The 12566-nt window shown below is 35.6% G+C and overlaps 1 protein-coding gene across 1 annotated transcript in view; it reads right to left on the bottom strand.

Moving 5' to 3' along the window:
- LOC134222422 (uncharacterized) overlaps window positions 1-11917 on the bottom strand; it is a 301768-nt gene extending 289851 nt beyond the window's left edge. Inside the window, exon 1 of the mRNA XM_062701571.1 lies at window positions 11779-11917. Coding sequence (XP_062557555.1) covers window positions 11779-11917 — 139 coding nt within the window. The remainder of the gene's footprint in view (window positions 1-11778) is intronic.
- Between the last annotated feature and the right edge of the window lie 649 nt (window positions 11918-12566).

The raw sequence follows: 12566 nt of genomic DNA, 5'->3' as shown, positions 1-12566 counted from the left end.
CTCAGAATCAGAATCACTTAATCAGAAACTCAGAATCAGAATCTCAGAATTAGAATCTCAGAATAAAAATTTCAGAATCCGAACCACAGCATCAGAAACTCCGAATTGGAATCTCTGAATAAAAATCTCAGGATCAAAATCTCAGAGTCAGAATGACAGAATCAGATTCTCAGAATCGGAATCTCAAAACCAGAATTTCAGAATAAGAATCTCAGAATCAGAATCTCAGAATCAAAATCTCAGAATCTCAAAATCAGAATCAATTCAGAATCGGAATTTCAGAATCAGAATCTCATGTTCAGAATCAGAATCTCAGAATAAGAATTTCTGAATAAGAATCTCAGAACTAGAACCTCATAATCAGAATCTCAGAATTAGAATCTCATAATCAGAATCTTAGAACCAGAGTCAGTATCTAAGGATCAGAATATCAGATTCCGGGTCACAGAATCTGAATTTTAGAATCAAAATCCCAGAATCAGAGTCTAAGAATCCTAGAATCAAAATCTTGAAATCAGATTCTCTGAATCATAATCCCAAAATAAGAATCTTAGAACCAAAATCTCAGAATCAGAATCCCAGAATCAAAATCTTGTAATCAGAATCTCAGAATCAGAATCATAGAGTCAGAATTCAAGAATCAGATTCCCAGTATCATGACCTTGAAATCAGATTCTCAGAATCAGAATCTTAGAATCAAAATTTCAGAATCAAAATCTCATATCCAGAATGTCAGAATCGGAGTCTCAGAATCAGAATCTCAGAATCAAAATCTCAGAAAGTAAATCTCAGAATCAGAATCCCAGAATCAGAATCTCAGAATCAGAATCTAAGAATCAGAATCCCAGAATTAAAATCTCAGTATCAGAATCTCAGAATCAGAATCCCAGAATCAGAATCTCAGGATCAGAATCTCAGAATCAGAATCTCGGAACCAGATTCTCAGAATCAGATTATCAAAATCATAATTTCTGAATCAGAATCTCAGAATCAGAACCTCTAAATCAGAACCTCAGAATCAGCATCTCAGAATTGAAATCTCAGATTCAGAATCTCAGAATCATAATCTTAAGATCAGTTTCTCAGAATCAGAATCTCAGAATCAAAATTTCAGAATCCGAACCACAGCATCAGAAACTCTGAATTAGAATCTCTGAATAAAAATCTCAGGATCAGATTCTCAGAATCGGAATCTCATAACCAGAATTTCAGAATCAGAATCTCAGAATCATGAACTCAGAAATAGAATCTTAGAATCAAAATCTCAGAATCTCAAAATCAGAATCTTAGAATCAAAAATTCAGAATCGGAATTTCAGAATCAGAATCTCAATTCCAGAATGACAAAATCAGAATCTCAGAATCAGAAGCTCTTAGCCAGATTCTCAGAATCAGAATTTCTTAATCAGAATCTCAGAACTAGAACCTCAGAATCAGAATCTACGAATAAGAATCTCATAATCAGAATTTTAGAACCAGAGTCAGTATCTAAAGATCAGAATATCAGATTCCGGGTCACAGAATCAGAATTTTAGAATCAAAATCCCATAATCAGAATCTTAGAATCCCAGAATCAGAATCTTGAAATCAGATTCTCTGAATCATAATCACAAAATAAAAATCTTAGAACCAAAATCTCAGAATCAGAATCCCAGAATCAAAATCTTGTAATCAGAATCTCAGAATCAGAATCATAGAATCAGAATTTAAGAATCAGATTCCCAGTATCATGATCTTGAAATCAGATTCTCAGAATCAGAATCCTAGAATCAAAATCTTGAAATCAGAATCTCAGAATCAGAATCTTAGAATCAAAATTTCAGAATTGGAATCTCAGAATCAGAATCTCATATCCAGAATGTCAGAATCGTAATCTAAGAATCAGAATCTCAGAATCAGAATCTCGGAACCAGATTCTCAGAATCAGAATCTCAGAATTCGAATCTCAGAATCAGAATCTCTAAATCAGAATCTCATAACTAGAACCTCAGAATCAGAATCTCATAATCAGAATCGAAGAACCAGATTCTCAGAATAAGAATCTCAGAATTAGTATCTCAAGATCAGAATATCAGATTCCGGGTCACATAATCAGGATTTCAGAATCAAAATCTTAGAATCAGAATCTCAGAATTAGAATCCCAGAATCAGAGTCTTGAAATCAGATTCTCAGAATGAGAATCTCAGAATTAGATTCTCATAATCGGATTCTTAGCATCAGAATCTCAGAATCAGATTCTCATAATCAGAATCTCAGAATCAGAATCTCAGAATCAGAATATTAGAATCTCAAACTCAGATTCTCACAATCAGAATCTCAAAATAAGAATCTTAGAACCATAACCTCAGAATCAGAATCCCAGAATCAGAATCTTGAAATCAGAATCTCAGAATCAGATTCTCAGAATCTCAGAATCAGATTCTCAGACTCTCATAATCAGAATCTCAGAATTAGAGACTTAGATTCAAAATTTTGGAATATAAGAATCTCAGTATCAAATTCTCAGAATTAGAATATCAAAATCATTATTCCAGAATGCAAATGATGAATCAGAATCTTTGGAATAAGTGTTAGAATTAAAATGTCAGAATAAACATATCGGAATCAGAATCTCAAAAAAATAGAATAAGTAAAGAATCAAAATCTTTGAATTAAATATCAGAATCAAAATCACCAAATTTGAATATATAAAACAATATCTCAAAATCAGAATCTCAGAACCAGAAACTTAAAAACATAATTTCAAAATTAGAATCTTTGAAACGAATCTCAGAAGCAGAATAGTAATAATCAAAATCTAAGAATTTCATTCAGATCTCAGAATTAGAAATTTAAAAAAAGAGTTTCTGTATCAGATTCTATGGAACAAAATGTCTGAAATTGAATCACTGAATTGGAACCGAGAACCTCATAATTATCTTAAAGTCTCAGAATCAGAATATCAGAATCTCAAAATCAGAATCCCAGTATAAAAACCTCAGAACCAAATCTCAAAAATAGAATCAAAACATCAGAAATAGAATTTACACATCAAAACTTCACAACCAGATTATCAGAATCAGAATCTCGGAATGAGAATCTCAAAATCAAAATTTTAGAAAACAAGTCTCAGAGTCTTATAAACAGGACTTCAGAATTAAAGAGTCAGAACATAATTCTGATTCTCATATTTAGAATCTGAGAATCCTACTCTCAAAAAATGGAATCTAAGAAAGATAATAGCAGAATCAAAATATTCATAATTTGAATCGAAATTTCAGATATAAAATATAAAAAAAAAACTTTGAAACGATGCCCAAAATCAGAATCCGGAATTGAAATTTCAGAGCCAGAATTTCGGAATCTTCATCTCAGAGGAATCTTAAACTTTGAAATAAATCTCAGAATCAGAATCTCTGATTCAGAAATTTCGAATTCGAGTCTTCGAATCAAAATATAACAAACAAATATACCGAATTGAAGCTTCAAATTCATTAAGCTGAAGATTTAGCCAGAATAAAGATTCAGAATCTTTCAATCAAATCTTTGAATAGGAATCGCAGGAGCAGAATTTCGGTGTCCGAATATCAGAATCAAACTATTATAATCCGAATCAATATCTTAGATATATGGAATTTTAATTCTGGGAACTAGGAATCAAAATCTAAGAACCGGAATCTCAGAGGTAGAATTGAAATGTAAGAATCAGAAGCTTAGAATTAAAATATTAGAATCTCAGAATTAGAAACTCAGATTCAGAACTTTGGAAACAGAATCTCGGAATCTGAAACTAATCTCAGGAATAGAATCACGGAATAAGAATCTCAAAACATGAAAAATCTCAAAATCAGAATCCCAGAATAAGAATCTCAGAAAAAGTAGTCAAATCAGAATCTTTGTAACGAATCTCAGAACGGGAACAACTGAATTAGAACCAGAAGCTCAGATTCATAATTTCAAAAACAGAATCTCAGAATCAAAATTTTAGAATCAGAGTCAGAAACTAAGCAACAAAATTTCAAATCTGAACTCAGAATCAGAATCTGAGAAACAGTTTCATAATCAGAATTTCAGTAGGAGCGTTTCTAAAATCAGAAATGATGACAGAAATAGAATAATCAAATTCGAATCGAAATCTCAAGATCAGAATCTCAAAATCAAAATCTCTTAACCCCAACCTCACAATCAAAATCTCGGAATCAGCATCTCAGAGAAAGAATCGCAGAGCCAGAATCTCAAAATCAGAAAGTCATAATCAGATTCTTGGAATCTCTGTATAGAGAAATCGGATTCAAAATCTCAGAATAAGATCCGAAATTGCAGATTTTAATTTTGAAATCAATACTTCATAATCAGAATCCTAGAATCAAAATATCAGAATTCGAATCTAAGAATCAGAAGCTCAGAATCGGAGTCATAATTTTAAAATAAGAATCTTAAAAAAACTCAGAACCAGAATCATAGAATCAAAATCTCTGGTCAGAAACTCAACAGAGAAAATACAAAAAAAATACCAAAAACTCAGAATCAAAATTAAAAAATCAGAACTTAGAAGAATCCGAGTTTGAGTTCTTCACAATCAGAATCTCAGTAACAGTTTCAAATTAAATTTTTCTTGCAGTTTGAAAGTCAAAATTTTCATAACAGAATCAGAATCTCAGAATCTTAGGGGGAAGGGTCGATTGACTGATCGTCATTTGATCGCAAGGTACATACGGCCGTATTGGTCATTTGGTCGAAATGGTTGTTTGACAGGGAGGATTACTTGACCGAACAAGTCATTTAGTTAGTCGAATAGTTTATACGGCCAAAAATGTCGTTGGGCATAACCAGAGAACATGCCGCAAAAGTCGTTTGGAAGAAGAGCCGCGTTGGAAGTTGGGTGTCCGTAATTTAATGTGGATATGCTTTTATAACATTTTTCTTAGAAATAGATTTCTGGAATCAAAATCTGATCATCATAATCAAAATTTCAGAATCAGAATCTCAAAATGTGAATTTCATAATCAGAATTTTACAATTTCTGCATTGAAATCTCAGCTTCAGAATCTCTAATTTAGAATCAAATTATCAGAGTTGAAATTTTAGAATCATTAAGGTACACTGGGGGAAGTGGAAAAAGGGGGTAAGTGTAAAAATCGACTCGAAAAATTGGAATTGTACATACTTTACAGTTTTTACCACATCATAGCATTATGCAATGCTATACTTTGATGCTCACACTAATACTATGTTGAAATTTGTATAACACATACACTAACACGGTTATCGCTTGAACTGTAATTTTAGGTTTCGCGAAAAATTGATATTTGCATTCATAAAATTATTCCTTATTTGCACCAATTGTTCTTTTTTCAAGTGAATTTATATCACAGGTGACCATTATAATACAATTGAACTAATCCCATTCAATTGGTAGTGGTTTGTACCAAGAAAGCAAATAATTCAAAAAAAATTACACTTACCCCAGGTATCAAACACTGCGGGGGAAGTGGATAATGTTCTAATTACGCAATTTTTTTCGTCCCTCCAGGGTTTATTTCGACAGCTGAATCTTAATATGTTCCTTCTTTGTTATCATTGTGATTCCAGTGGTGATTGGACTAATATAAATGAGAAAATGCCTGATTAATTCACCTATCGGTACTGATGCCTTTCACATGTTTTACATACGAAAAAAAAATACATAAGAAAGTTAAAAATAGCACTGATAGGTAAATATATTGTATAATTCACATTAATTTTTATTCCAACCAAGTTTCACCGTTGAATGCATTTTTTTGCGAACAAATCGGTTAAGGACAAGTGCTTAAGAATAGCTGATAATTTTGTACGTGTTTTGCGCACACACATTCATACAAATACGCACATACAGACATCATCTCAATTCGTTAAACTAAGTTGATTAGTTTATAACCCTAAAGGTACCATTTTTCCTTTAAAATGTTCATCTTTGGGGCGAACATATAGACTTTACGTACCCTTAGTGACCGAGAAGGCAAAACCAGCCCTCCCCTAGCTATTACGAGAATTTCTTGAGGATCTATTCTGTTAAGGTGATGAAATTATTCCACAAAAGATACTCAGAGACATTATCGTATTGATTTTAGTTATATGTAACTACTCATCAATATTGCCGGTCAAGGTAACATGGGTTTTCCACTTACCCCATCCCACTAGGATGAGTGGAAAAACAACTCTAATTTTAAAATCTATTTCCATAAATTTCAAGCGACCAAAATGGTATGAATTACCGCACAGTTGGTGCAAAATTGACTGTTTTTGATAGCCCATTTCGATTGAACGCATTTAAATCATATAAACTGGTTTTACACTAATTCAAACATGCACTATCGATTTTTCCTTTTCCACTTCCCCCAGTGTACCTTACTTCAAAATCGACATATGGAAATAAAAATCTAAGATTTCGGATTCAAAACCTCACAATCAATCTCAGAATGGCCATCTCTGAAACAGCATGAGGAATCGAAATCTTTGAAATAAATCTCGGAATCAGAATATCAGAATCTCAGGGTGAAAGGTCGTTTGGCCAAATGACACCTGGCCAAATCACAAGTTAGGCCAGAAGTCATCCAGCCGATTTTCGTTTGGTATAATTGGATGTTTGGCTGATACAGGTTTAAGGCGGAAAACGGTTTGTCCGCAAATTCTTATTCGGCTGTAAGTGAGATACGGCCGACGGGACATTCGACCGAGCTTGTTAAAAAAAGACCGGCCGAAATAATCGTTGGCAGAAAGTATCAATTGGCCGGAAAAAACATTTGGATGAACTACTGTCAAAAATATCATTTGGCCAGACCGGAGAATTGTTCTTAAGGCCGTTCCGCCGAAATGGTTGTTTGGCAGAAAGTTCATACGGCCGAAAATGTCGTTTGGTCGAACAATTCATATGGCTAAAAATGTTAAACTATTTGCGAGGTTTCGACTTTTCAGTCTGAATATTTTTAGAGCAACCGTTTAAGATCTGTTCCAACGTTTCGGCAAGTCTTTTTAAATTTTGGACAACATCCTTTGCAAAGACGTTAGACGTAGAACCGTATTCATGATTTTTCCCCTGATGAAGGCAACAATCACTTTCTGAAACGTTGGGACAGATCATGAACGGTTGTTCTAAAAATATCCAGATTGAAAAGCCGAAACCTTGCAAATAGTTTAACTTAAGCAAAAATCCTTTGGCCGGATAGGTCATTTTGGCGAAAATGCCGTTCGGTCGAAATGTTGGCAAAAAGTGCCATTTGGCCTAACGGGTTATATGGCAAAATGATTATGATTGGCTCTACAATATTGGATGTGAGAATTGTAAAGTGAATATTGATAATTGAGAAGAAAGAAATGACAAGTGACAAATGAGAAATGAGTTAATCGAAAAGTTCGTGAAAAGTGAGAATTGCGAAGGGAGAAATGCGGAATATGGAGTTAGCGTGACGTTTAAAGTGTGACGTCAAACTATTTCTTCGGCCAAATAACTAAACGTCCATTTGTGTTAAACGACTTTTACGGCAAAACGGCATTTTCAGCCAAATGACTTTTTGCCAAATAAGTTTCGGCCTCATGGCTTGTTCGGCCAAAAGGCATATTTGGCCAAACAACTGTCTGCTTAGTGGGCTTCGGCCAAACAGTCCATCTCCCTTTGAAACAAATTTCAAAATCTAAACACCAGAATCAGAATCTAAGAATCAAAAACGCAGAAATAGAATTTTAAAATCACAAATCGAAAAACAGAATAAGGAATCATAAGCTTTGAAACAAATCTTATAATCAGAACCTTGGAATCCAAATTTCAGAAACAGAATTTCAGAATCAGAATCCTCGAAAAAAAACTTAGGAATTGGCATCACAGAATAAAAATCTCAAAAAAACGAACGAGAATCTTAAAAATCGAATTTTCAAAACGAAATTACTGTATTGGAGCTTCGGAGTAAGAATTTGGAATCAAAATCGGAATCTCAGAATCAAAACAGCAACTCATATCAGAATCTCAGAATCAAAATCTCAGAATCAAAATCTCAGAATCAGAATACCTGAAAATATCGAAATCAGAATGTCTGAAAGCAATCTCAAAATCAGAAGGTCAAAATAATAATCTCTGAATCAAAATCTTGAAATCAGAATCTAAAACTTAGAAACAGAATTTCAAAATTTGAATTTCGGAACTAGAATTATTGTAATTAGATTTAAAATAGAAGTGTCAGCAACTGAAAACATAATTTAAGAATTATTGTCACAAACACGGAGTCTTCTTCTTCTTTTTGCTCTTCTTCTTGGTTTTCCTTTTTTTATTCTTCTTCTTCTAACATTCTCACCCAAAATAATAAAAAAATAATAGAGTCGAACTCGTCATCTCCAGACTGGCAATCTTATATCTTTGCTCACAATGTCTACTGGATTGAGCTTCTAATTCGAAATCTCAACAGTAAGGTCGAAATACGTACCTGTCAAGGTACAATCAAGTGGTGGAATTAAATGCGTAGGTACAAACTCTTATGGTCTTATGGTCTTATGACAAGTGAAAACATTACACTAAAAAGCTCAAAATAATTTTCTTAATATAATAATCTCGCTCTCAGAATTAGAATATTTGAATTTTTCTTAGTTCTATCGAGGCACTCCGGTCGATGAAACCTGTTAAGCACGCATCTTACTTTCTTACAAACATAAGAGAGCAGATGCGTGTTTTGGTCGAAAGATCATTCAAGATTACCTTTGTTTGGGTCCCTTCTCACTGCTCAATCTACGGCAATGAGAAGGCAGACTCGCTGTCAAAGGTGGGCGCACATAAAGGTGAGGTTTATGATAGACAATTCTCGAGCAACGAGTTTTTTCCCATTAGTCCGTCAGAGTACTCCCCAGAGTCGGCAAAGAAATTGGACACACAACGAAGTTTCTGGACGAGCATGATTCAGAGATGAGGACTTAAGTCGAGGCTTCATTCGCGTGATGTCGATACTTATGTTCAATCACTAAACGCACATCTGTACAGAATAAACCTTGTCGATAGCAACTTATGTAGGTGCGGAGCCGGTTATGATGACATCGATCACGTAGTTTGGTTCTGCTCGGAAAACGACGTCTCCAGAGAGCAATTATTGGATACCCTAGTGGCCCGAGGTAAACAACCCTTCCAGGAGATAAGAGGTGTTTTGGGGAACGTGATGTGGTCTATATGCAAGCCATTTATAGTTTTCTTTTGTTCCTCTGACATAAAAAGTCTAATACTTTTGATTTTTTCTTTTCTTCAAAGTTTTTTTTGTTTTGTCTCTGTCTGTCTGTCCCGTAGAGCGCCGTAGCTCTGGCCGTCCGGAAGATGCTCCCATTCGAACCATTCTTCGAGCACGACGACACACCACATCGTCCCCGACGCCAAATGACCGGATGAGCTGCTGAAATTCCTTGATTGTGATGATTCCCTGATTCCTGAATCCTAATCCCCGTCCATCCTTAAACATTGTAAACCTAACCTCGAGTCACCACGAGTACGTTGGCTTATTTCCCTCTCTTACTAATTTAATATTAAGATTATGTCGATTGTACATATCTCAAAGAAACGTGGCTCCGTAAAGTGTTATACACGCCTGAGCCTACCAAATAAACGAAATTGGGAAAAAAAAAAAAAAAAAAAAATATTTGAATTTTAGTTTGAAAATCAGAGTCTAATGATCTGAAATAGTTTAGAATCAGAATTTCAGAAGCAGGATTTTTGAATAAGAACCAAGGTTTTTGTATCTCTTAATCAGAATCAGACAGAATCAGATTTTGATTATGGATATGAACATTTACGAATCAGAATTAGAATCTTTGAACTATGATCTCAGAGATAGATGCGTCATTTAATTTTTAATTACATGTGATGGGACGGATATAGTTTTACCTTTCTCGTACCACGAAGTTGTGCCGAAAGGCTATCATTTCACTCCTAAAACGAACTTTTTATAGAAGCATCTGAGACCCATAGTATTATATACCAATCTACTCAGCTCGACAAACTGAACACATGTCTGTCTGTCCGTCTGTCCGTCTGTATGTGTGTGCACAAAAGCTATAAAAAATATTAGACAACTTTTCATATAGTAATCCTTAACCGATTCTCTCGCAACAAGTTTTATTCGACAGGGGACAAAGCCTTGTTGATCACTATTGAATTTGATAACGATCGGTCGTTGCGTTTAAAAGTTATGAAGAAAATGGTACATCGGACCATATAAACCCCATATAAGGTTGGTGTCTTAACTAAATGCGAGAAAGGCACCACCAACGCTAGGTGGATTAATCTGTTTTTTTTTGTAAACACTGATCTTACTTACTTAAAAATGATCAAGTTCCGCACTCTCAAAAACCTATTCAATGTTTTGAGCACGTTGTCCATATTTTTGCTTCAATGATAACCAATTTATCCAACAAAATTGTATTTTATAGCATAGCCTATGATTTGTTCCTGTTCGATTAGTTTAACTATTATAAGACCGATACAAATATTAAATTTATTTTATGTCCTAAGGCTCTTGGAAGGTACGAGGGGGGAGAATAAAAAAATAACAAGGAAACAAAAAAAATGTTCAAAATGCAATTATTCCGTGCAAAATTTGAAATATTGATGAAAAATGATAGCAAAGCGCGTTTAGAGAAAACAAAGAATATTAATATTCATACTTAATATATGTTTATCCAGTAGTGAATTTAACCCAAAATTTCATATAAATAAAAAATACTGAAACTTATTTCTGAAGAAAAGTTGGTTATTCTTTTTGGAAAAGTGCAAGTTCTTGCATTGGTTCGACATTGCAGTCTTCTCGGGCTACATATACGGAATTCATAGGTAAAGTCTGAAGTAGAATCGGTGGAGCACGTCATATCAGCATGCCCACGTTCCTCAAATTATTGGAATGCCATGCTAGTTAGCGGCATAGATACGACAACGGACAAACCCATAGACAGGATACAGGAAGCTAAATTCACCCATGCAAGTAACATGCACGGGTGTGCTGCGGGGTCATTGTGGCTCATCTGAGGCACGATCTGAGATGTTTTCTCAGGTGTCTGGTTGCAGATTCGCCTTTAAACACCTTACTCTAAGTAATGGTACGATACACAGAAAACAACCCTGCTTTTTTGAGAGTTACGGTTCCACTTGTTTTTTGAAAACCTAGGAGACCCGACGAACTTCGTTTCGTCTAAAATTAATTAGTTCTCGAGTTATCTTCCCTTCTAAAACCTCCACATGCCAGATTTGGTTCCATTTTCTTTACTCATTCTCGAGCTATGAAGAAATTGGTGTTCCATTTGCGGCCCCATAAACCTCTCTATACAAATATTCACACTATAAGTCTATAAGGTGCAGAAAAACAGAAATTCATTTTTAACCTTCCGGACTCGCATGGTCCTGGATTACTCACGCAGTCCCGCCGCTCTTGTGCACGACACTTGTGCTTTTTTCAAAGATGTTGTATTTTTTACAACGGTGCGAGTCCCGCAAGGTTAAGTAAATAGATAGATAAAACATCCTTCGAAACAAGTTCAAAAAAAACCTCTATTACTTTGTAAACATAGCGATGGGTATTGTTACATTGTTACATAGGCTATACGGCATTGGGAATTGGTTCTTCTCTATCCATCTTTGTCTTGGGCCCAAGTCTGACTCATAACGACTTCGTTTATTTTTCTGTTGGTTTTCATCGTCAGGATATCTCAGGTCTACCTCTGCTGCGATGTCCTGGCAGATTCCTATCCAGCGCTTGCTTGCAGATTTCGTCTCCGCTCTTACGCGGTGTGAGACCAGCCTACGTACATTCACACTGTGGAGTTGCTGTTGATATCGGATTTCGATGGTATAGTCGATGGGGCTCAGTATTCGGGATCCAGTTGTGAGGCCCATACTGTAAAACGTAGACATCGGCATTGCCTGGGCCGATTGGATCCCCATGTTCTATGTTGATCTTGGTCCGCTACCCGACGTTGGCTGGCTTTGGTTTTCGACCTTCTCCACTGTTTGCCCGGCTACAGTGGAGTTGGAATTGTTCATATACAGCGATTTGGTCTTGCTGACGTTGATGAGTGGGAGTGTACGACCAAGTCATTCAGTTTATTTACATGGTAGAGCGCTGTTGCGTTGGTGGAGCAGTATCATCTTCTGAGTTGAGGTCGTTCGATTGCTCTATAGTGGTGGGCTGCTAGAGCGGCCCTAGATTTCGTCAATAACGATGAGCAACAAGAACAGAGATACAATATATCTATCCTTGCCTCACTGTAGCGACTCCATTGCACAGGACTCTCGATTTTGTCTAGACCTCCCTGGGACGCCCACAGTTTTTGCGATTCAGACGATGGAAGGCTTCTCCGTGGCTAATCAGTACCAAATGGAGGGACTCTTGAAATTCAATGAACTGCTCCAGGATAATGCAAAGCATGACAGTATATTTCTCACATTATCATCCGGGCCGGAATCCTGCCGGCTGCCGTCAGAGAATTGTCAACCCTTCACTACTTACGAATTAGGATAAGTCTTCAGAATTTGAAGAAGTTGTTCGAAATGATCGAGCCAACGTTTAAATTGGTCAGTTGGACCGGTGAGT

This window comes from Armigeres subalbatus, chromosome 3 (assembly GCF_024139115.2).
Source record: "Armigeres subalbatus isolate Guangzhou_Male chromosome 3, GZ_Asu_2, whole genome shotgun sequence".
Classification (NCBI taxonomy): Eukaryota; Metazoa; Arthropoda; class Insecta; order Diptera; family Culicidae; genus Armigeres; species Armigeres subalbatus.
This window is presented reverse-complemented; position numbering and strand designations above follow the sequence as displayed.